This window comes from Marmota flaviventris, chromosome 5, assembly GCF_047511675.1.
Source record: "Marmota flaviventris isolate mMarFla1 chromosome 5, mMarFla1.hap1, whole genome shotgun sequence".
Taxonomy (NCBI): Eukaryota; Metazoa; Chordata; class Mammalia; order Rodentia; family Sciuridae; genus Marmota; species Marmota flaviventris.
This window is the reverse complement of record NC_092502.1, coordinates 103,654,636-103,681,396: the sequence shown is the minus strand read 5'-3', so window position 1 is coordinate 103,681,396 and position 26,761 is coordinate 103,654,636. Positions and strand designations below refer to the sequence as shown.

At 36.3% G+C, this 26,761-nt stretch overlaps 1 protein-coding gene across 2 annotated transcripts in view; it reads left to right on the top strand.

Annotated features, from left to right (window-relative positions):
- Positions 1 to 26,761, top strand: part of Scamp1 (secretory carrier membrane protein 1) — a 105,673-nt gene that overhangs the window by 6,345 nt on the left and 72,567 nt on the right. The window contains exon 2 of one of the 2 annotated variants that reach the window (XM_027927935.2): positions 13,204 to 13,281. The exons of the other annotated variant lie outside the window; for it this stretch is intronic. Within the exon in view, the coding sequence (XP_027783736.1) occupies positions 13,204 to 13,281 (78 nt within the window). The remainder of the gene's footprint in view (positions 1 to 13,203; positions 13,282 to 26,761) is intronic. 2 annotated transcript variants of the gene reach the window in all.

Sequence of the window (26,761 nt, the reverse complement as noted above, 5' to 3'; positions counted from 1 at the left end):
CTCATCGAAGAACAAGTGGATATTACAAAGTGTTAGTATATTTTGAGTATTAGTGAGATTAAGCATCGACTATTGGAGAGATAAAACTAGAAATAAAGGATCTGTGATAGTTTGATACTGATAATTTTAACTTGACTGATAGTAGAAGAAAACACAATTCAGATATTTGAAAGCAAAAATGACTAAGAATATTCAGCAAGTCAGCCCCTGACCCTCCCCCCAACCCCCCAGTACTGGGGATTGAACCCAGGGCTTCATGTTCTGATGCTGAGCTGCACCTCCAGTCCCACTATGCCTGGCTATTAAGGTTTTTGCTTGTCAAACAGTGAAAACAATGTATATTGTGGGAACATTATATACATAGGAAGTACTGAAAGTTCCCACTTTTCTCCAAGAGAAATAATTAGTGATGGAGTTGTATACTTTTCAATCATTTTACCTGTGAGAATCCTCTAATGATGATTAAAATCTTCACATAGTAATTTGGAATATGAGGAAAGTGGTGACAAATCAAAGTGGTAGGTGTTGAGATAAAAGCATCAGGAATATGACCAAGGGATAATATGCTAGGTATAATTTTATCATTGTTTGACATTTTTCCCTAGAGCTCTTGATACTTGTTTGGTAAATATATTGATATTTCTTTTAGACTAATTTGATCAGACCTGTGGTTTTATATATGCCTAACTTTTGGTATCTGAGTCATACATTTTAGTGAATTGCTTATAAGTAGTGTATTATAAACATGCCACATATTCCCTAAGCATAAAAGAAGTGTAATAGATGCTTTTTGTTTGAGTTTTAATGGCAATATTTAGATTTGAATCCCAAGATAGGCTAACAACCACTTAGAGCTGAGTGTATATAAGAAAATGTTCTGCAGGCAAATATTTATGTGTTCTTAGCCTAGTGTTATAGGGAATTAGGGGAAGGTGTAAATGAGATTTACATAGAGAGTAAGTAGGTAAGAAGGTGAGCTCTGGAACCAGGCTGCTTAGGTGACCTTAGGTAAATTACTTCATTTGGTATCTATGCTGTTTCTAGTATTTGTTATTTGTCTTGATTCCAAAGAACTATAAGAAATGTTGCGGGGTTGGGGGACAAATTCTCTTAAAATAACAGAGAAAGAAAATAAATAATAGTGCAAGATTTTCTGGCTGTAACATATGATTATTTATTTTTATTTCATCCTTAAATTGCCTGCATTTTCTAAGGCAGACTCTAATTTTTATTAACTTTGAAACTTTTTGGTATTAACAGAAATAGTAACAAAAACAAACCATACAAATTACTGGTTGCCTTACAAAGCTCAGGGATTTTTAGAAGCTATTATGTATCGCAACTTGAACTGAGGATAACTAATTTATTTTATTTTTTTGACAAATCACCTTATAATATAGGTTTCAGTGAAATGTGGGAGACTTCTGCACATGGTAACTTAATGTTAGAGATCTTTGAAAAGATCATTTAGGGTTCCTTTTATATTTGAATTGAATTAATAGTTTTTGAAGCTGTGATTATTTTTTTTTAAGACAGAGGGCTAGCAGAAGATAAATCCCTGGGTTTACAATGAATGGTTCACATCCCCCCTCCCCAGCCTGCCATCACTCCCATGGATTCATTGTTGTAGAGAATGCTTGGATTCGGTGGTACTATGATTCTAAATATTGACCTTGAAAATTGTTCACCGTTTAATATTAGTTTATAAGAAAACATTCTATGAATATTTCCACCTGAACTTACTTTCTGGTGGAAAAACTATATTTAAAAGTAGATTGCCTATAGTACAAGTGAACTATTGAGATCTTTTAAAAATTGTTCATGTCTTTGCTTGACATTTTTAATGATACCTTTAATACCTTATGCTGAGTGAACAAGGCCAGTCTTTCACTACAAATTTCATGATTCCATTGATATGAAACATCCAGACTGATGGTCACTTAGGCCTAGAGGACTTGGCGGAGTGTGTGTGTGTGTGTGTGTGTAGTATTCCACTACTTAAATGTCTTAAAAGGCAAGATAAATGGGGTTTCTGTATGATAAAACAAGCTTTATTGTACAGAAATCTGTCAATAGTTTATGTGGGAGGGCTCTGCTGTTCTCCCACCTTTAGGATCTCAATTCAGTGTCCCTTTGCCTGTCAAAGCATACTGACCTTAAAGGTGATTTAGTTCATGTATCAGTTGGACACACACATGACCCAGTATTTTCCTGTTCTACATGACCAGCCTTTTTCTTTGTACATCTGTAGACTTCAATGCATTGTTATTGGGACATCTAACTCTATTAGCTAACCACTTGCTCAAATTTCAGAACATATTTTGGTGATTCTGTGTAACAGAATGCTAGGGGAAAGCCTCTACTGTGTGGTGTCAGTGCAGTCCCTGATTGCTCATCCTCTACTCCCATCTCTCCTTACTTCCTCCCTAAGAAGCATACCTATTTGGTTAATGAAGGCAGGAGTGAGCTGGTATTTAGATTTGGGAGACCTAAGGATTTATTGCTGTTTGGCAGCAGTTCTTCCAAGAAATATTACATCTGATTGCCTGAGATATAATCATAAGCCATACAATTAATCCATCTAGAGGATACACTTCAGTGGTTTTAAATACATTTACAGTAGTGCCATCAACACTACCATAAATTTGAGAATACTTTCTTTACCCTGCAAAGAATCCTCATGCCCTTTAGCAGTCATGCCACATTTCCCCCCAACCCCTCTATGCCTAGGTGACCACTGTTATGCTTTCTGGACATTTCGTGTCAGTGAAATCATACAATATATACTCTTTTAGGCTGACTTCTTTCACTTAACATAATCTGCTCAGGGTTCATCAATTTTGTGGCACGAGTCAGGACTTCATTTCTTTTTATTGCTAAATAAAATTTCATTGTATGAATATACTGCATTTTATTTGTCTACTCACTAAGCAATATACACCTGTGTTTTCACTTTTGAAACTATTAATAATGCTGCTGTGAATATTTTTGTACAAGATATTGTGTGGATGCATGCCTTTATTCTCTGATATATATCTAGGAGTGGAATTGGTAGGTCATATGGTAACTGCCAAATTATTTTCCAAATGGTTTCCCCATTTTACATGACCACCAGCAGAGTGTGAGAATTCTATTTTTTTTTTCATATTCTTGCCAACACTATCTTTTCTATTAAAGCCATCCTATTTAGGTCTAAAGTGATATTTCATTACAGTTTTGATTTATACTTCCCTGATGGCTAATGATCTTTTCATGTGCTTACTGGCCATTTGTCTATTTTCTTAAAGAAATGTCTGTTCAAACCCTTTGCCCATTTTAAAGTTGTGTTGCCTTTTTAGAACTGTTAACAGTTCTTTATTCTAGATGGAAGTCACTTAGACACATAATTTACAGACATTTTCTCTAGTTCTGTGAATTGTACTTTTAATTTTTTGATGGTATGATTTACAGCATGAAAACTTTTAATTCTGATGAAATCCAGTGGTCTCCTTTTTCTTTTGTTGCTTGTACTTTTAGTGCCATATCTAAGAAACTATCACCTAACCCAGTGTAGTAAAGATTTACGTTTATATTTTCTTCTAAGTGTTTTATGATTGTGACACATACCTTAGGATTTTGGTTGATTTTGAGTTAATTTCTTTATGTGGTAAGAAGTACTGGTTGTTTATTTAAAGTTAATTTATTTAAAAAATATTCCTTAAGAATTTACTACAGATATAAGACATTTCAAAAATATCTAAATCTCCAGTTCTTTGCCCACTTACTGGTTTCTGTAAGAAGTCATGTGTTTGGGGTTTTGCCACCATTTTATCTTTAGACTTGTTTCCTCCTCTTCCTCCTCCTCCTCCCTCCTCCCTCCTCTCTCCTCCTTCCTCCCTCCTCCCTCTTGCTTGCTGTGCTGCCCAGGCTGGCCTCTAACTCCTGGGATCAAGTGATCCTCCTGCCTCAGCCTCCAGAGTATCTAGGACTACAAGTATATACCACTGTGCCTGGCTTTAGACATGTTATCCTTTCTGTATGTAGTTCGTGTAGCTCAGACTTGGTGCCACAACATAGGAAGTGAAATTTGGAATAGCAGGACCCTTTACTTCAGTGGTGTCTTAACGTTTGCCAGCAAACCATTAAATTTCTGTTGTTTTGATTATATAATTAATGAGATTTGAATGGACTTAATGTCATATTCTGGCAATGGCAAGCAAAGCATATTCTCAATTTTTATAAATCATTATACTTAAAATGGATAGTTTGTCAATTTATGTCTTCATAATTATTTAAAATTTTGTGTAATGATTATGACTGTACTAGAGAGTAAAAAGGACTGAGCTCAGTTGTCTTCAAGAGTTTGTTACCATTGCAGAGGAACAGAATAGGATATTTATTTAGCAAATATATGTGGAGCTCCCAAAGTCAAACTCTATGAAAGTCCCTATGGATACAAAGTGAGAAGTCCCTTATGTAAATAAGTCCACCATTTAGTTGGGAAACATAATGCATGATAAATGCCTTTTTGGTCAAGAAAAAAGTAGCACGTTTTTCATATTGTAGGAGAAAAACTTCCTGAGAAGGTGCTGTCTAAGCTGTCTTGAAGGACAAAGAGGCATTACTCACTTTGTAGCCTCTATTCCCCAAAGTGTAGCATCCAAGGCAGAAGGCATTTATGGATAGAGAAATTCAGACACAGGATAATATTTCAGTTTACTCAGGAATGACAGACTTGGACTAGAACTATTACATGGTATCATTTTAATAAGTACTAAATCTTTGAAATAGAAAATCTGGTGTTTTTTATACTTTCAGCACATCTTAATTGCACTAGTTATGTTTTAAGAGCTACTGACCACCATATTGTTCAGGATAGGTCTAGATGAATAAAATATATTATGTTAAAGCAAAATTCTTGAGATTGAGTAGTACTGGTCCTAGGACAAGATCCTGAAGCTACCAGTAGCAAAGAACAAGGCTAGATATAATTGGAAGTATATCCACTGGACCCATAAGCCAGGAAGATTTTTATAATGAAAAATTGGAGAAGGGAAGCATAAATTATTTATATTGAGCCTCTATTGACAATAGATAAGAGGGAAGGATAATGAGAAGCAGGGAGAGTTTTAGGATAGGAGGATGGTCTGTAAGAAGTATTTGTTGCTGCTGAATTGGTTGGGGTTTATTAAGCAGGATTTGATGATGCTTGGTGGTCCAGCAGCCTGGGGTTTGAATGTACATTGAATTTAAGTTACATTCAGGAATGTGGAATAGATTTATTTATTTTTTGCTTTGGCCTATTACTGTTAACTGATTGACTTTCTGTTCTTTCTCTCCACCCTCCAGCCTTTGTGATTAAATAATTAAATTTAGGACATCTTAAATTTTTTCTTTATCAATTATAATAACAGTAGATGACTTTTGCACACTGTAAAGTGCTGGGAGCCACTGCCGAGTCGGAATGGCCCCTGGCATTTTGCCAATAGTATTGGTTGAGAGGTGAGCCATTAAGATGATGCTGGATTGATTCAATTGTATATTAGACCTTTACTGTCTGCCTAGGCCTGCTACTTTGGAGTTCTCTTGCTACTTTGGAGTTCTCACGGGGATTCCTGGAGAGTTCGCATTGGATGGGGAAGTGCTGGAGGAGGGATTTTCCGGTTGGGGTGTTCCTGGAGGAGCCGCGTGGGTGGCGTTCGGGAGAGTTCCCAGGAGCGTGTGTGGAGTGTGCTGGTAGAGTTCAGAAATAAAGTTTGTTCCTGCTGGAGTGGCTTGTGATTTGTGCCCAGCCAGACTGCAGCAGTAAAGTATGTGTGATGAAAGAATGTCAATTGAATGTCCTATTCCAATCTAAAGTTTGTCTACATTCCTTAGTTGTCATTTATGCAAAGGATGTGACTTTACCCATCTTTGCAGTCTCCACCCCATAAGTGATTTCACCAATTGTTCATTGTCCATTCTCTATTATTTAAAATTTTTTAAAGGCCTAAAATATGTTAATTAAATCCATAAGTATGACATGGATAGACTTATATCTTGAAAAGCTCATTTGAGCTCTTTATGGAGAATAAACTAGGAAAGGGTTCAAGGATGGGAGGGAGACTAGTAAGAAGTCTATTGCAGTTTATAAGTGAGAAATGCTGGCAGCTTGATCCAGGGTGAAGGAGGGGGAAATGGCGAAGTGGACTGAAAGGAAGTGGGAAAGGCAGCTGATAGTAGCCTGAGGGTGACTTGGTTAAAACAATGTTTTTTGTTGTTTGTTTTGCTTGTGTATATTTTAAAGTGATGAAGACTTGAAATATAGAGATGTGGTATGCTGATGAAGCAGTTGAATTTATGAGATAAAGGGATATTTGTTAGGATAATCCTAAGAAAAGATGGCAGGAGATGAAGCTTTGATACAAGGAGGGTTTTTTGTTGTTGTTTTGCAGATATGCTTTGTCAGGGTGGCATAAATTTTGAACTGTAGAAGTGTCACGGAAATAAAAGGACAGAGATTAGAGTTATATTTGTATTCTATTATTTTTAAAATTGGAGGGGGAATAAAAAGAAGGTGAAACTAGAGTTAAATTAAGCAGTAATCTATAGCAGTTGTTAATCATAAGTATGTTGGGGATCAGTATGTATACTAGTGATCAGTAAATGTTTATACTTATTAAAATCTCTCACAGTTTTTATTTAAATATAGGATGGCAGCAAACACTGTACATAGTTTTTTAAAAAATATTTTTAGTTGTAGGTGGACACATACCTTATTTATTTATTTATTTATTCTCATGTGGCGTTGGGGATCGGACCCAGAACATCATACATGCTAGGCAAGTACTCTACCCCGGCCCTGTATATGGAGTTTTAATGGAATACAAAATGATAAAGAGTATTGGTTCTATCTGTTCTGATTTTAAGGCTTAAAGACATACCTTAAGAGATCCAAGTGTATTATAAAGATTTTTTTAAAGTTTTGTAGTAGTAGATGGACAGTATGGCGTTATCCTATTTATTTACTTTTTTATGTGGTGCTGAGAATTGAACCCAGTGCCTCTCATGTTCAAGGCAAGCACTCTGCCTCTGAGCCACAACCCCCAACCCCTATTATAAAGACTTTTGAGGAGGGAAAAAAAGTCCAATACAGTCCATCTCTGAGTGTAACAAAAGTGACTCTGGGAGTTTACAGGGTGTTTGCTCAGTCCCAACTTTCTTCCTACTTGACCTCCTCCATGCCAAGCGGTAGAAGCCATTTTCAAGTGAAGTCAGTATTTTTAAAGCATAAAAGTTGAGATGCACTGATTCAAGTGGAGATTGATCTCTGCCACCTTGCCTTTCCTCCTTTGCCCCTTTCACATTTCCTCCTTTCTTCTCCATGCTGCTGTCTGAAGAACTGCAGGACTTTGTGAAAACTGCTTTCACACTGCCATTTCTCACCAGTCGGAATGGCAGAACAGTAACTGTGTATATGGTCTCTGTCTTTGCTCTGGTGACTTACTGGCAACTCTACTAATCGCTGTTCCCTTCACATGCTGTACTTGCTGCTCTCTGCTCCTTTTCTAATCACCTTTTTATGACTTAGCTTCTTTTGGTCTCTCTACCATAACTGGTAGTGTCGGCTTCTACTGATAGTAATTATCTGTTTTTAATGTCTCATATTCCTTCTCCTCAAGAAAAAGGATCTAATTGAATTGGTTAGGCATCATCCAATCTAGAGTTACTACTTTTGGGGCCTGCCGGTCATCCTCATATCTGGTTCTAAAGATGGTACAGAGGCCAATTCCTCATCCTGTCATCTGTAGCTGTGGTTAGAGGGTCACAAGACACAAAAGTTGGACAAAGAACTGCTTCTGAAAAGTTTTCCTTAGAAGATGAGTGTGGCTATTGTTTTTGGCTGATTCATGTGTGGGTTATTCTTTATTGAATTCTCAGTGAATCATAAGCGGCCATAATGAGAGCAGCCTCAGTTTTTAAGTCTTTTCCACACGCAGTAACTTTACATGTAGTACCTCATCAGCCATGTGATCCATTTTATTGATTAAAAAACCTGATGTACAGTGAAGTATGAAGTGCTTGTTCAAAGTTTACACCTTCTTGGTCTTGGAACTACTGAGATTTGAATACAGCAGTTAACTTTCCAAGCATGACATTCAGTCTGTAGCACAACATATCAGAGCTGCAGCTGACCAGGGTGATTATCAAATTACCTGTTTTAAAGATGAGAAAAGTGAGATTAGAATTTAGGTGACTTACTTAAGGTCACTAGTCATTGTTAGAATCAGTGTCTGATTCATCTACTAGTATTCTTTCTACTACAGAGAAAGTACCCAAGATATGCAAGGTTTTACATACTAACCTTGAAATTTAAACATTATATGCTAAGAGAGATTGTAATGGATACATGATATATGGCTGTACACAATCATCCCTGTAGAAGATCACTTAAAATACAGTGAAGATACACTACCCTGATGGGTTTGATAAAGAAATTGATATTAAAAGATTTTTTTTTTTTGATGCTGGGAATTGAACTCAGAGCCTTGTGCTTGCAAGGCAAGAACTCTATAGAGATTAAAGATTTTTAAAAAGCTAATTATACTAGATGGAAAAGTTTTACTTTTTCTCTTATTTGAAAAATACTCATTTTCATAATGCATCTGGTTTTTAATGAACTATGACTGTGATGTTAAGTGGTATAACTAAAGTGTTGGCAGATTACCTTTGGCTTCACTAATGAAATAAAGATACAGCCTTAATGTGTATGCAGAATGCCTTACTTGTTATTTAAAAGTTAATAAAATACAGGAGCCTAGTAGGTTCCTGTAAGCCAATAAAATAAGACTATCTCAGAATAGTTCTTTGTTAGAAATGCAAATTCTCAGTTACCATCTCAGACCTTCTGAATTAGAAAAAAGATACCTTCAGAGTGAGGCTCACCAACCTGGAGTTTAACAAGGCCTCCAGATGATTCCAGTGCATACTAAAATTTGAGAACCACTGCCCTAGAAGAAACCAAGTTGTCAGTTGAAATAATTTCATTTTGATTGTGTTGAAGAAAAAGAATAACATTTTCTTGACAAAGTATTGGAATCATTTACAATCAGTTCAACCATTGTCCATTGTCTTTTTTGGTTGAAGTTGTTATTGTGGTGAACTCTGTTTAGTTTATCTAGTAGAAAAAATGTATATAGGCATTAGAAAGTCCTAGTTTTGAATTTTATCTGAGACTTACTAATTGACCTTGAGAAAGTTTCCTGAACTTGTTTTAAGATCACAGCTTCTTTCTCTGAAAATGAAACTGTACAACCAATTAGAAAGATCACAACAAGGATTGGAAATAATTTTAGTAAATATTGGATACTTAATAGGCATTAAAAAGATCACTCATTATTTAAATCTTCAGTTCTATTGACTCCTCACAGTTTAGAGGCTGTGAATTTTTTAACATCATTCACAATTATTGAAATTAACTTGAAACATTAACTATGTGATAATTCAAAGATATCAGTTCTTTACTTCCTAAATCTATTCTCAGCCTTGGCATATCCTGCACAGACTCTCCTGCTTTGTCATCTAATACTGCATTAGGAAAGATTCCAAGTGGATTAGAAGCAAACTCTGTTCACTTGAGACAATGATTTTGTCAAACTGTCAGTTAACTTTCAGCCTGGATTAATATAAGAAGAAGCAAGTAAGATTTGGTTACAATAGTTGAAAGTAGAACATTTGAAGAATGATTTCATTTTGGGTCTTTTGGGTACTAAGTTATACTTTTTTCTTTTTTAAAATAGGGACTGGAGTTGTGGCTCAGTGTTAGAACATTTGCCTGGTGTATGTGAGGCACTGGGTTTGATTCTCAGCACCACATATAAATAAATGAGTAAAATAAAGGTCCATCAACATCTAAAAGAAAAAGTGTTTTAAAAAAGGAAGGTAATTTTTAGGATTCTTGAGTATCTGGGTACATGCATTTGAAAAATGAAAGTTGGGACCCAGTATATTTCTGTGGCATTGAGAGAACAACATAAATAGCATGAATGTTAGTTAAGCTGTACGCTACTGTTTTAGATAGCTTTTGCATTGCTGTGACCAAAAGACCTAACAAGAACAATCAGAGGAGGAAAAGTTAATTTTGGTTCAAGGTTACAGAGGTTCAGTCCATAGTTAGCTGATTCCATAGCTCTGGGCCCAAGATGAGACAGAACATCATGGTGGAAGGGGATGGAAGAGGAAAGCAGCCCAGCTGTGGCAATCAGGAAGCAGAGAGAGCACCATTTACCTGGGACAAAATATAAATCCCAAGTTACACCCTCAGTGACCTACCTCCTCTGGTCACACCCCACCTGTCAACACTTGCCACCCAGTTAATCCATATCAGTGAATCAATCCACTGATTAGGTTTAGGCTGTAAACCCTATCATTTCACCTCTGAAAATTCTTGCATTGTCTTACATGTGAGCTTTTGGAGACACCTCATATCTTAATAGTATCTTTCTGACCCTACTTCTGCCTTTCTCCTTTTTTCTTTGAATTAATTTTGTTCTGTAATAATGAAAAACATTTTTGTAGTTCCAAAGTAAAAGCTACAAAACAGGTATGTTCTGAGAAGTCTAGCTTCCAAGGCTTTCCTCTCTTTACTCTTTCCTTCTTCTCTTCCTCTCTCATAGGCACTCATTGTTAGTTTTGGATGTATTCTTTCTTTTAAAAAGCACAGTAAATACATTCATTCTACCCTCCTCCTTTACACACAAGATAACATTGCTCTGCATCTTTATTCATTCATTACTTAGCAATTTATATATCACCTTATACGATTTTACAACAATGTAACACATAGCTGCACATTAGCACTATTTTATCATACAGATGTACCATCCTCTATTGATATACATTTAGGTTGCTTCTAGCCTTTTGCTATTATATACAATATTTTTGCCAGCATATCTTTGGAATAGATTACTAGAAGTAAGATTGTGGTTTAAAGGATAAACGCAGAGGTAATTTTGCTACATGTTCCCAACTTTTCCTCTGTAGAGATTCTAACAAACGGTTGATTTTCCTCTTAGCAGTGGTTGAGACCCCTGTTTTCTTACTGCTTTGTCAAGGTTATGTCAGACTTTTGGATTTTTTGCTAATCTGATAGGTAAGAAATGATTGTGTTAGTATAATTAGTATTTCTTGTGAATGAGATTAAACATTTTTTCATTTACATGTTTTGAACTTTTTCATATATATGTTCAATTTTTTCAGAAAGTATTTCTTTTATATTACTGCTGCTACTATCTTGAAGAATTGCTTTATTTCTTTTTAGGAGTGGTAATACTCTTTGAAGATTCGGTATCACCAGGCATGTATGATTAAACAAATAAAAAAACAAAAACCTTATTGATTCAAAGAGGTCATAGTCTAACTTGGGGAGGGGAAGACCTGCATAAAAATTATCATGGTTCAGTAAAATAAATGCTAATGGAGATAAATATGGAGGAGTGTGGGGCACTAAACCTGGGGTGGAGTGACTAGGGAAGAGGCCTCCTACTGGGAACATCATTGATTATCATATAGGATAACACCTGGAGCTTCTTAGGCTGACCCTGCTGGGAAGAGTTTTCCAGTTGGAGGAAGCAATGCAAAAGAAGGTCATGGTATCTTGCAGACTCATAGGTTGTTGCTTTTATTGGGTGGTAGTGAGGGTCAGATTGAGACTGCTGCTGAATCCATCTGGATTTGACCTTCAGCTCTCTGCTTCTTATCTCAGATTCCTTCACTAAATTAGGTTGACTTCAGCAATGCCAACTTGAAAATTTTGATTAAAATATTCATTTTTTTGTTTTCTTAATTTTCTTTCTGATGCATGCATCTCTTTTTGATAATCTCCCTTCTCCTTACACTTTTGGGTAAACTTGGGGATGGGGAACCCTGGGGAGTAAGTAGAGTCATTTTAGTCCCTTCTTCCCAATTTATTGTCAAGCAAGCCTTTATTTATTGCTTTTCCTTTTATCCTTGCCACTTGCTTTTTTCCAAGTTTGAGGCTCCTGCAGTAGCTTTTTTCATTTGGCTAAAGGAGAAGGATATGCCAAGGTGAGGGTGATTATGAGATAGATGAGTCCGGAAAAATAGGCAATGGCCAGGCTACATGATCAGAAGCCTTGTATTTCATTTTGAGGGATTCCTATTTTATCTCACAGTGAGTGGAAAGCTACTAAAAATCCAAAATGGATGAAAGTCAAGGGAAAGGGTTTAGAGGAAGAGGAATAATAAGATTAGCTTTACATTTTTGAAAGGTAACTTTGAAGACTATGTTGAAGAAAATGGATTGGAAAAAGTACAGTATTGAAAGAGAGCAGTATCACCTAGAAACCTGTCAGAAGTACAGATGTTCAGACCCCACCCTAGACCTCCTGAATCAGAAACTCAGGTTGGAGGCAGCAGTCTGCACTTTATTTAATCCTTATTCATGCTACAGTTTGAGACTAGAGCTATGAAGGCAAGTTAAGCTGTATCACAGTTTGTAAAATGCTTTTCACATGAATTATGTAGTTGATTTTGTTGATGTTCATTATATTTTTCATATAATCAAGAGAGATAAAATAAATGTCTGGGATTTTGTGATTCAGTTATTTTTATGAAAGCCCAATATAAAAAGATTTGAAAAGCTGGTTTAGTAGAGTAATATACTTGGGAGACTGTCTAGGATCAAGTGGAAAAATAAACAGTCAAGTAGAGATATTGGCATAGAATAAAGCAAGTAAGAGGTACTTAATCTTGAATGCTCTAGATGTTGGCTGTATGCGACGTTGATTTGTGATATGGTACTTAAATCTGTAGTTGGGAAAACTGATGGAAGATGTTATAAAACTGGAGAGCATGAACTCTTCGTGAGCCCAAAGGAAAGGATGGTGGTTTTACCCAAAATTTGTTCAGCTGCTCTTGTGCAGTCAGCTCGACACGACACAGCTATTAGAAGGCAGTCTACTTTCTGTCTTTATAGAATAACTAGCAGCTGATTTGCATCTAACCCATTTTTATTTGTTTTGCTTTGAGGGTGTGAGATCTGTGGATTTAGATTTCAACTTTGTTGAAATGGGACTGGATGCATCTGATAATCTTTATTTTCCTCTTTTACTTTGTTGAGTGATCAAAAGTACAGATAAAGCAAATGTTATGTAAATGCAAAAATTATATAATTATATCTCAAAGGATAAGTAATTTTTTTTTCTCCTTCAAATTTTATTCTAGGATCCATCAGTTACACAGGTGACAAGAAATGTTCCACCAGGACTTGACGAATATAATCCATTCTCGGATTCTAGAACAGTAAGATTATTCTTAATTGGACCATTTTTAAATGTTTAAATAAAAACCAAGTAGGAATTATATTTTAATTGTTTTATTTTTTAGTTGATTTGTAAAACATAAAATAAGAAGTTAATGTTTTACTTAGAATTTAGCAAGTCAGGATTTTTTTTTTTAAACAAATAGGACTATCAATAGTAATTGAAAATTTTCATATTGGTCCTAGTGAAATACTATCTACAGTACTTGACATACAGGGAGGTAAGAAAGTGTTTCTTGGTATATACATTGTCTTCATGGTAATATGGAGTGATACTTTGTTACAATGGAAATTATATATGTAACTATACACAATGTTTGCATGATTATCATTTGAATAGTAGGAGCCTTCTGACAGTGGTAGATCAGAACCTCTGGAACTTTACTTGGTCTAGGAAAGCATATTCTTCCCCATCTTATTTATAAAATGCTGGGCTATTAAAAAAATCATAAAGAGCATTCTTAGTTTACCTGTTAGGGTCCTAAGCTCTTATAGTTGGAGCATATTTTTTATGTTCTATCTATGGTTTTATTGTGAACCAGATTTGAGAACTATTGAGGTAGATTCTATTGAGAATTCTTTTCAAAATTTCTCTGGCAAATAATTTTGTCTTCTATTTTTGTGTCTCAGACATCACTCTCAGTTTTAAATGTTCTTGGCTCTTGAAATGCTAGTCATCCTCTGAAAGATATCAAAGTTCTTTACTTGTATGCTTGGAGTTACCTGTCAGTATGATGATCCTTAGGTGATGATCACCTCTTCCTGATAAATGTTTTTCATAGTCTAAAAATGAATTCCAAAAGATTATGTATGTTTTTGCTTGGAAATTTCTTCAAGATGCATTGTATTAACTCTGTAAAGAAGAGTGTCGGGGGAGGGGGCTGTATTAAGCTACATTATGAGCTATATTAAGCATCCTCTCTTAGCCTTGCGCCATGGTGGTGTTGGTGTGGCATTGCATGATAGATATCTGGGCTGCGATGCAGGTGGCCTCCACATTGGCTCTGCAAAGAAGCCTGCTTTCTCAAGGTTCTGGATCTGGGCGTTACCTATTAGGGCTAGACCAGCCCACCCTCTGCCTTATTTGGTGAAGAACATTATATCAAAAATCCTGGGTTAATTTCGCTATAAATAAAGGGATTCCGCACTACTCCCTCCTGCTCTCTCCCTCCCTTGCCTTCCAGTGTGAAAGCAGGACCCTTAAGGTGGCAGAGCCTTGTCTATGTGGTCTTTTCTGCTGCTGCCCACACCACACAGAGTGATGATCAGCTTCCACCACCTGGGCAGCTTGTGGGCGGCAGAAGAGCTTTAGGCTAAATGGTGATAAGAAAGAAATATTTAATCTTTGTCCCTAGTTCCTGGCTTCTCAAAGTCTTATAATCTCCAGAGTGATATGGGTTTTTTATATGCTAATGAGAGGACTGGGGACCTGGGCCTCTAGATAGCTTCTGGGTGGGTACTGGTCCCTAGAAATTCCAAGCATGATTAGAGGGTTGGAACTTTAAACCTCCCTTTCAAGGGAGGAGAGAGGAGAGACTGGAGATGGAGTTAATCTCCAATGGACAATGATTTAGTCAATCTGGCCTCTGCAATAAAAACCTCCAGAAAACATCAATGGAGGATGGTGAGGCAGGAAAGCAACTCTGGACCTCCTTCCTCTCTTTACTTTACCCTTTCAACTGTTCCATTTGGCTGATCCTGAACTGTATCTCTTATAACAAACTTGTAGCAGTAAGTAAATTGTTTTACTGAGTTCTGCGAGTTGTTCTAGGAAAATGTCAAACCTTATCTAGTTGGTGTGAAGTACAGGTGGCAACATGAAACCTATGACTGGCATCTAAAATGAGGACAGTACAAGTTAAGTACTGAGCCTTTCACTTGTGGGGTTTGTGCTAGTCCTGATAGGTAATGTCAGAATTGAACTGAATTGTGGGATACTTGGTTGGTGATCAGACTGCTGAAGAATTGGTTCATGTGTGTATGTGGGGGCGAAGCCCCACACTTGGTGTCAGAAGTGTTGTGGGTGGTGAGCCCAAAAGAAAAAGCATAAAAATGAACTTTTGAATTTCACTTTATTTCAAAGCCCTTGTTTGGCAGTTCTTGCTTATGTGTAGCAATGGTGTCCCAGACTGGAATAACTGAATGCTCATTGAGCATGGGAGTTATAGGTTGAACCCTGTGAAATGACCAATACTTAGACCAGTTTTGACATAAATGGATTGATATGATTCAACTTTAGTAAATTAGTGCTGTGGATGTATGGAATTATAATTTGGTAGTAAATTGCTGAAAGGGAGAGAAGGAGGTAGCATCTTGTATTCTAGTACATGAAGTTATCTGACATGGTTTCTGGGGTGTGGAGATGGAAACAATACTGTTTTTAAAGTTTGCTAATAAAAAGTGAAAAGAGATTTTCATATATTTTTTGAAAGACTTTAATAGCAAGAAAGAAGTTGAATTTTTTTAATGTAACAGCTTGAGATGATTCTTATCAATAGTAGTAGTATTTTTTATCAAGTTGTCTTTGTGCCATGTGCTTTATCTACAGTACTAAATTGAATTGTCACAACTTTCAATATGGGCACTTTAAATTTTCATTTTTAAAGAATCTGAGACACAAGATATCCAGGTAGTAAGTGGTAGATATGATTTATTAACCTATCTTTGTTTTCTGTAAAGCTTTTTTGCCTTTTGCTAGTGCTCTATTTAGCAAAAGATGCCTAGAAGATAAAAACTTTTCATCTAAATGGCATTTTAAAGATTACATATAGACACAAAGAAGATACATCCAGATAAATAAAACGAGAATGTAAATTATGATCCTAAATGCTAAGTCTGCATTCACAGAAAGGCTTTATGAAAGAGGATAGTCTTGAGCAGGGAGCTGGGCAATAATGAGAAGTCAGTTAATAATGAAACACTTTTCTTCGATGTGATGAGCAGTGGTACTGTCTCAGGACCGGGAAAATCATTGGTATGAGAGAATTTGGGTGCATTTTCCATTTCCCTTTTTACATGAGGGAAAATACAGTTGAAATAATAAACAATTTAAACATTCCTTTGTTGCCTGAATGAGGTGATATCAGAAATTAGTACTTTTGGGGCTGTACCTATTTTCTGAAACAGATGGAACATGGATAATTAATTTAAGTGATATGTTAGACCTTAGTCCAAATACAGTTTTAGTTGATTGGTGATATTCATATTTGGTTTAGAAAAGTTTTTGTGAGAAATTTTTGCATAAGAATATGGTCAGCTACTTAAAGTCAATAAGGAAGATCCTCCAACAGAATATTGGGGTTGTAAAATCTTGCAGATGGAGAAAATTCCTGACCTGTTCTTGTCTTCCTTTAAAAAACAACAACAATTATTGCCTTTATAGTTAATTTCCTGTCTGAAAGAAAACTTTAAGGTATTTAAGGAAGACTATAAAATAAAGAATTTGAGTAATTTTATGATTTATGTATTCATTTTATATTATAAATTTGGAGAAAGGAGTTATCACAGGACTTCTTAGAAAATAGACAAAGTCATCCTGTTGGCAGTGTCATGGAACACTGGTGAGCACTTGAAAGGAGGCTGGTGTGAGTGGAGATGTGCTATATTATATAAATGGAGAGTAGTTTCAAGTTATAAAAGAAATTTTTTATTTGAATTTAAAATGCATTTCCCTACTGAGATTATGTTATATGTGGTGAGTAGGTTTCAGGGACTACCCTGTAAAATCAAATGCATACATTACCAGAGGAATTATCTCATTGAGAATTGATGTGTATTTCTGGGGATCATTTTCCTGTTTAATTAGGTAGCATGGTGTTTGTTTGCTTTGTGATATTGAGGGTCGTAACCCAGGGTCTTGCACATGTAAGGCAAGTGCTCTACTACTGAGCTACAGCCCCAGCCCTAATTTAAAATTTGTAGCTTGATCCTCAGTAGTTTCAGCCACTATTGATGTCACTTTTCTGGTGGGCTTTAGATAAGAAAAAGGACACCTATATGTGGAGGAAATGCAGCACTGCTGATATAAATTCTTAGGGCTGGATCTGGTGGTGCATGCCTGTAATCCTGGTGGCTTAGGAAGCTGAGGCAGGAAGATCGCAAATTTTGAGGTTATACTTAGCAAGGCCCTCAGCAACTTAGTGAGACTCTGTCTTAAAATTTAAAAATTAAAAGGACTGGGAATTAAAAATAGCTCAGTGGTAAAAACTCCTCTGGATTCAATCCCAAGTACTACTACTCCTACTTCTGCTACTATTAATAATAATAATTTTTAAAAGGGACATTTCTTGGTCCTGGTTTACTGTTGGGTTTCCATTCTTTAGGAATAGTCTGCCTGGTTCCTTTTCTGTTTTGCTAGTTACTGCCAGGTATGATTTATCTCACATAGCAGCAAGATCTTAACTTTCTGGCAGAAAGAAGAACCACAAGAAGAAAATTCAGTACTAGTAGTGTGAGGGAACATGTCCAGGTGGTCACCTCTGACCATAGGGGACATAAATAATCAGATTGTGTAGGAAAGAATTGCATCTGATATAACTCAGGAAATGAAGTAAATTGAGCATTAGAACACAAGAATTTTAACCTGGGCTTTACCATTAAAGTAACTTCAGGTAATCCATCTAATCTCTTTGGGAAAAAAAGTTTTTTCATGTGTTACAATGGAGGCAGAGAGGAAAATGTAGAGTTAGACAATCTCTTGTCAGTTTCTTTTGAAAATGAAAGATAAAGCATTCAGCTCTAGTGACTATGTAATTATATGGTGATTTACCTATTTTTTTTTAACAAACACATATTTTTAAATATTTTTTTAGTTGTAGATGGACACAAGATCTTCATTTTATTTATTTTTTTTATGTGGTGCTAAGGATCGAACCCAGTGCCTCATGCATTCCAGGCAAGCACTCAACCACTGAGCTACAACCTCAGCCCAACTTATTTTTAATATTGCAGAAGCATGCTCTACCCTTCAATACCTGTTTTTATTTTCACTCCTGTACATTTCCTCTCTGCTACTCACTATTTGTTATTCTTGGAGCTCATTACCTGGCCCTTCTTGAACCAATCTTTGTTTCCAGTCTTCATTTAATGATACTGTTGCCTTGTATCCTCCTGCTGTCATTGGCTGCAAATACCTGAGTCCTCTTTGGTTCAAATAGCCTCTTTTCCTATATCTAATCAGTTGTCACATCCTGTCATTTACACCTCCAAGAGATATTACCTGTCTGTTTTCATTCCCAACTGTCCTAATTCAGGCACTCATGTGAAACAATACAGTGGCCTTTCTAGTTAACTGTGTCCAGTCTCTTTTTCTGCAACCCCCCCTCCTTTTTTTTTTTTTTTTGGCTGAATGATTAGAATTATTTTCTTAAAGCAGAAGTCAAATTAGGTCATCAGTCTGTCTTTTAATTTTTTTAAACATTATTTTTTAGAATGGTTTTAGGCTTGTAAAAAAATTGAAGGCCTCCCAATTTACTCTCTCTAGATTATCTTTTTATTCTTATCCTCTAATATGCGATTTGCTGTAGTCAAAGCCATCTACTTACAAGTCCACAACCTTATTGAGAACACCGCCCCCCGCCCCCAAGCCTTGTATTGGTTAGTGAGTGGAGTCCAGAGAGACTGTGTGATCCTAATGCCTGGTTTCCCCTGACTATCCTCACCCACTGCAGAGGGTCCAGTGTACCCTACACACTGGATGTATCCATTTTCTATGGCTGTGTAACAAGTCACCAAAAAGTTAACAGCTTAAAAGAACACAAGTTAATTTCAGTTTCTGTGAGTCAATGATCTGGGCAAAACATAACTAGGTCCTTTACTTGGGGTCTCAAAAGACTATGATCAAGGTGTTGTCTCTGTAGCATTCTCATCTGGAGATTTAACTAGGAAGGGATCTGCTTCCAAGTTCATTCACGTTAATGGCAGATGGTTATGCTTGGGTTATATGACTGACAGCCTCAGCTTTTTGATGACCACCATCTGGAGGCTACTCTTATACTGTAGCTTTATGGGGCAGTTCCTAGAGGCTGCATAGTTTCTTGTCACGCATAGGCGTCTCTAACAGGACCGCTCATATTGTTAAGTCTTCAGAGTCTCTTGCTTCAGTCTGCCAAGATGGAGTCTTATATAATCTAACCAAGGGTAGGACATTCCATCACTTTTACCATGTTCTGTTGGCTAATGCACTCATAGGGAGGTATTATTACAAAGATGTGAACACCAAGAAGGGAGAAACATAAGGGTTTATTTTAGAGTCTTCATGTCACACAGAGAATAAGATGGCACATTGGAACTAAGACTGTTTCTCTGTATCTTTTCACCCTAAAGTGAAACCTATTTTTCTCTACCTCCAACACTCATCTGACCTAAATTTATCAGGATTTATCTTATTATGTTAATCTCAACAAGGAGCTCAGACTATCAGGGTTCTTCTCATCCCCTGATTTTTAATCCTTTGAGTGTTCTGTGTATTTCTTATTTTGTTCCCTTTTATTTTTCTTAATTCTCAAAATTTTTCAAATCCTGTATGTTCTCATACTCTGAATGTTTTGTGTTTTGCTCTGTGGAAACTGCTCCATCAATGAAAGTACTTAGTAGTTTGGGCTACTATAACAAAATAACTTACACTGTCTAATTTATAAACAATAGAAGTTTATAGCTTACAGTTCTAGAAGCTGGGGACTCTTAAGATCAAGATGCTGGCAGATACGAGGGCACTTTCTTACAAATCCTCATAAGGTAAAAGAGGCAAACAGGTTCCCTAGCCCCCCCCCCCCCCCCTTGTGGTGCTGGGGATTGAACCCAGGGCCTTATGCATGCAAGGCAAGCACTGTACCAACTGAGCTATATCCTCAGCCCTTGGGCCTCTTTTATAGGCCACTAATCTTATTCATTTGGGGCTTTTTCTTGTGACCTGATCACTTTCTGAAAGTATCATTTCTGAAAACTATGGTACTGGGAATTAGGTTTCGACTTATGAATCTTGGGGTGACACAGACATTCAGACCATAGCACATTGTTTCTCTTGCAACCTTCTCAAAAAGTATCTACTTTTTCTCTCATAGGTCTCAGACTGCTGGGCACAAAAGCAGGGCATATATCCTTTTTGTTTCTCCTTCCATTTTCAGACATTCTTACTCTTTTCTGTCAAAAAAAAAAAAAAAAAAAAAAAAAAATCCCAGTATTTGAATCTCACATCATCAGTTTTTAATTAAGTGCCACCTCTCATTTTGACTGTCATCTGTTGATCCCTGCATTTACTAGTCCTTGTTTTTTTTTTTTAGTTTAATTTTATTTATTATTAACATTGTGGCTCTGGGTTCACCATCATTCTTCCTAACCCTGTTCCAATTTTGAATTCTTGGTGATCTTTCCAACATCCTGCTTTCCAACATTGATTCTTTGCTTTCTACATAGTTTCAAATCGCTCCTTCCAGTGGCCACTAACTCCTCCATATGCTTAATTAGTTTCCTGCATGTTTGACCACTGCCTCCTATCTTCGTAGTCCTTCCTCTTGTTTCTCCATTTTAGCACAGCTTTCAAGTTCTCCAGCCTGTGGGGTGTTGATCCTACTATTTGCTTACTGCCCTTTATCCACCTCTTGTTCTGTCCCCTCAGCTTAAATTCTACATTTCTTCATTATAATCACTGCCTTGCAGGCACCCTCCACTCTCCTGCTGTTGCCCTTTCCCCTTGCTTTGCCATAATCCCTTCAGTGAAGCCCAAGCCCTAGTTAAACACTACTCTGGCCACTCCCTGCTCTCCCTCACAGCTGGCTGGGGCTGGAAGAGCACACACATCCTGCGGAATGGTCTCGCTTTCAGTTCCTGGCCAGCCAATTCTGAATTATATTGAACACCTGAGTCCATTTTCATTGTTCACTCCTCTCTTCCTCTCTTCTCTTCAAAAGCTCTTCTCCTATCCTCCCTCCCCGCTGATTACCTCGGCTTTTATTTCATTGAAAAATACCAATCAGTGGAGAATGCCTGCAGACCTCCCCCCACCGCATCCACCTGCCTATGGGCATATGTACCCCACATGCTGCTTTGCTGTCTGTTGTATAGGTATGACTGTCTGCTTCTTTGCTTTAGATCCTGTTCACTCTTGTCTCAAGAACTTTGCTAAATTGTCTCTATTCTACATCATAAGGTTTTTCACTTTCTGCTTTATCATATCATCCGTAGTAAAATGTGTTACTTTTCTTTTTTTTTTAAATTTTTTATTGTTGGTTGTTCAAAACATTACAAATTTCTTGACATATCATATTCCACACTTTGATTCAAGTGGGTTATGAACTCCCACCTTCACCCCATACACAGATTGCAGAATCACATCAGTTACACATCCATTGATTTACATATTGCCATACTAGTGTCTGTTGTGCTCCGCTGCCTTTTCCATCCTCCACCATCCCCCCTCCCCTCCTCTCCCCTCCCTTGTTACTTTTCTTTATTGTTGAAAAAAACATAAGTTATTTCAGCAGCATGACTGAAGTAATTAATATATCACATACTCATTTAAAGTGTGTATTGCAATATTTTTAGTATTGAACAGATATCATCACATTATATTTATACAATATTTTTGTCCCTCTATACTAAAGGAAACTGCCTACTACCCTTCTTCTGCAGTCCCAGGCAATTCTTAATTTACTTTGTCTCCATAGATTTGCTTATTATGGACATTTCATATAATTAGAATCATATAATATGTAACCTTTTGTGACTACTCTCACTTAGCACAATGTTTTCAGGGCTCAACCATATTATGGCATGTATCTGTACTTCATTTCCTTTGGCTTTTTTTTTTTTTTTTTTGCCCTGGTGATTGAATCAGGGGGTACTTTACTACTGAGCTGCATCTCGGCCCTTTATTATTTTTTATTTTTTTATTTTGAGACAGGGACTCTCAAAGTCGCTTAGGGCCTTGCTAAGTTGCTGAGGCTGTCCTTGAACTTGCAATCCTCTTCCCTCAGTCTCCCAATACACTGGGATTATAGATGGATGCCACTGTTCCTGGCTCTTTTTTTGTTCTTTTTTTTGTATTACATTTTATTTATCTATCCATCAGTTGATGGGGATTTGTGTTGTTTCCTATTTTGGGCTACTAAGAAGTTTTGTGCATTAGTTTTTGCATGGTATATTTTCACTTCTCTTGGGTATATATACCTTGGAGTAGAACTGCAGGGTCATATGGTAACTCTATGTTTCAACATTTAAAGAGCTGCCAAATTGTCTTCCAAAGTGGCCACCGTATTTTATATTCCCATCAAAAGCATCTTAGGATTATAATTATTCCAAATACTTGCCAATACTGGTTACTGTCTGACCTTGATTATGGACATCCTAGTGGATAGTATTTCCTTGGGCTTTTGATTTACGTTTCCCTGATGGCTAAATGATGATGAACATTTTTCACTTGCTTATTGGCCATTTGTATGAATTCTTTGGGAACATGTTTATTCAGATCCTTTGCCTATTTTAAATTGGTTTAATTGTCGTTTAGTATTGAATTCTGTCATATATTCTGGACACAAGTCTCTTATCAGATGTGGGATTTTCAGATAGTTTCTTCCATTCTGTTGGAAGTTCTCCCCCCACCCCCATTTCCTAGATAGTTTTCTTTGGAGCACTGAATTTTTAAATTTTGATGTTCAACTTGTCTTTTTTTTTTTTTTTTTTTAAGGCATTCACATATACTAGACTAGTGTTCTACCACTGAGTTACACCCCCAGCCCACTAGGTATTTTTGGTATTATATCTAAGAAAACATTGCCACATCCATGGTCATGAAAATTCATTTACTCTTATGTTTTCTTTGAAAAGTTATATAATTTTAGTGCTTAGAGTTAAGTCTATGATTCATTTTCAGTTAAATTTTCTGTATATATGGTATGTATGATGGGTTAGATGTTCAACTTTTTTTTGTGAATATCCATTTGTTCCAGCACCATTCTGTTGAAAAGATTATTCCTTCCTATTGAATTTTCTTGCCAGTCTTGTTGAAAATCAATTGACCATAAATGTAAGCATTTATTTCTGGACTCTCAATTCTTGTTCCATTGATTTGTATGTCGGTGCCAATACTATACTGTTTTTATTATTATGACTTTGTAACAAAGCTTTTTATTAACCTCATTTTCCTTCCATCCCGTGGTCTCTCTTCTTCCCTGAAAATCTTTCCTACTCACCATGGCTGCCAAACTCTTCTAAGGAGTCCACTTGTATGTTTCCCAGTTCTTTCTCCTAAGAGATACTTCAGTAAGAGTTGATTTTCAACACTCCACCAAAACTGTGCTTGTTAATATTTATTGTTGTATAATTTTTTTGATAATAGCCATTGTAAACGTGTCAAGGGGTATTTTTGGTTTATTTTCATATCTCCTATGATGAATGACGTTGAACATCTTTCCATATACCTATTGGTTATTTTTTTCATCTTTGAAGAAATGTTTATTCAGGTCTTTTGCTATTTTAAAATTGGGTCATTCATTGTTTTACTATTGGGTTATATGTCTTCTTTATAAATTTTGGATATTAACCTCTTATAAGATACATGATTTGAAAATATTTTTCTCAGTTTGTAGGCTGCTGTTTCATTTTATTGATTGTTTTCTTGTTGTACAGAAGATTTTCAGTTTATAGTTTTTTTGTTTTTGCTTTTGTGGCCTAAGCTTTTGGTGTGATATCCAAAAATGTCATCATCAAGGCCAACATCTAGGAGCTTTTCCCTTATGTTATGTTTTAGGTATTTTATAGTTTCTGTTCTTATATTTAGTGTTTTGTCCATTTCAGTTGATTTTTGTATATGGTGTATGGTAAGGATCTGATTTCATTCTTTTGCATGCGGAAATCAATTTTCCCAACACCATTCATTGAAGAGATTCTCTTTTCCCTATTGTCTTCTTGGTGCTCTTATCAAAAATCAGTTGACTGAGGCTGGGGCTGTAGCTCAGTGGCAGAGTGCTTGCTTAGCACATGTGAGGTGCTGTGTTCGATCCTTAGCACCACATAAAAGTAAACAAATATGGGACTGGGGTTGTGGCTCCATGATAGAGCGCTTGCCTAGCATATGCAAGGCCTGGGTTTGAGCCTCAGCACCACATAAAAATAAATAAAGGTATTAAAAAATAAAATAAACAGATATAATACATTCTGTCCGTCTACAACTGTGAAAAATTTTTAAAAAAATCATGTTTGGATTTATTTTTTAACGTTTGCTATTTTTTCTGTTCCAATGGTCTAAGAGTCTGTTTTTATACCAATACTATACTGTTTTGATTACTATTAGCTTTGTAACATAATCTTAAGTTAGAAAGTGTGATGCTCTGACTTTTTCTTCCTCATAATTGTTTTGGCTATTTGGGAGACTTTCATAACTCCATGTGAGTTTTAGGATTTTTTTTTCTATTTTTGGGAAGACTATCATTAGGGTTTTATATGGATTGCATTGAAACTGTATATGCTTTGGATAGTATGAACATTTTAATAATAATAATTTTTATTCATGAGCATGGGATATCTTCCAATTTATTTGTATATTCTTCAATTTATTTTATCAGTGTTTTATAGTTTTCAGTGTATAGATTGTATTAATTTTTCATCATACCTAAAGCCTGAGATAATCAACTTATACAGAGAAAAGGTTTATTTTGGCTCATGATTGGTTGATTTCATTGCTTTGGACTGTGATGAGATATCATGGTGGGAGCCTGTGGTAGACCAAAACTACTAAAAGAGAGAGACAAAGAGAGAGATAGGAACAAGGGTCCCATAATCTTCTTCAAGAGCACACCCCTGATACTCTATAAAGACTTCTAACTGAAAGTCGCCTCTTAAAGGTTTCACTACTTCCCAATAGTACCTCTCTGGGGACTATTCCTTAAATACATACCCCTTTGGGAACACTTGAAATTCAAACCATAGCACAGATCTTTTATCTTTTGCTTAAATTTATTCCTAGGTATTTTATTTTTTATTGTTATCACACATGAAGTTGTTTTGTTTTTTAATTTAGTTTTTAGGTTGCTTGTGTATAAAAATTAAACTGACTTAATATGTTGATTTTGTGTACTATGACTTTATTCATTTACTAATTCTAATAGGATTTTAATGGGATCTTTGGAGTTATTTTTATGTGTAGGATAATATCTTCAAATAAAGATAATTGTATTTCTTCCTTTGTAATTTGGATATCTTTGATTTCTTTTTCTTATTGCTCTTGTCAGTACTTCTAGTAGTATATTAAATAGAACTGGCAAGAGTGGACATCCTTGTCTTGTACTGGATTTTAATGGAAAAACTTTTAGTTTCCCCCCCATTGATTATAATATCAGCTGCGGATTTTTTAAACAAGTAGCCTTAATTATGTTGAGGGATTTCCCTTCTGTACCTGAACTATTTAGAGCTTTTGCCAAGAAAGTATATTAGGCTTTGTCAAATGTTTTTTCTATATCAATCAAGATGGTCATGTGGTTTTTACCATTTATTCTGTTAATATAATGTATCACATTGTTTTGTGAATATAAAATCAGTCTTGTGGATCAAGGATAAATTTCACTTGCTCATGTTGTATAATCTTTTTATATGAGTTGTTTTTTTTTTTTTAATTTTTTATTGTGGGTTGTTCAAAACATTACAAATTTCTTGACATATCATATTCCACACTTTGTTTCAAGTGGGTTATGAACTCCCACCTTCACCCCATACACAGATTGCAGAATCACATCAGTTACACATCCATTGATTTACAAATTGCCATACTAGTGTCTGTTGTGCTCCACTGCCTTTCCCATCCTCCACCCTCCCCCCTCCCCACCTCTCCCCTCCCCTCCCCTCCTCTCTCTCTACCTCCTCCACTGTATAACCCTGAGGGTCTCCTTCCATTACCATGCAATTTCCCTTCTCTCTCCCTTTCCCTCCCACCTCTCATCCCTGTTAAATGTTAATCTTCTTCTCCTGTTCTTCGTCCCTACACTGTTCTTAGTTACTCTCCTTATATCAAAGAAGACATTTGGCATTTGTTTTTTAGGGATTGGCTAGCTTCACTTAGCATAATCTGCTCTAATGCCATCCATTTCCCTGTAAATTCTATGATTTTGTCATTTTTTAATGCAGAGTAATACTCCATTGTGTATAAATGCCACATTTTTTTAATCCATTCGTCTATTGAAGGGCATCTAGGTTGGTTCCACAGTCTTGCTATTGTGAACTGTGCTGCTATGAACATCGATGTAGCAGTGTCCCTGTAGCATGCTCTTTTTAGGTCTTTAGGGAATAGACCAAGAAGGGGAATAGCTGGGTCAAATGGTGGCTCCATTCCCAGCTTTCCAAGAAATCTCCATACTGCTTTCCAAATTGGCTGCACCAATCTGCAGTCCCACCAGCAATGTACAAGTGTACCCTTTTCCCCACATCCTCGCCAGCACTTGTTGTTGTTTGACTTCCTAATGGCTGACAATCTTA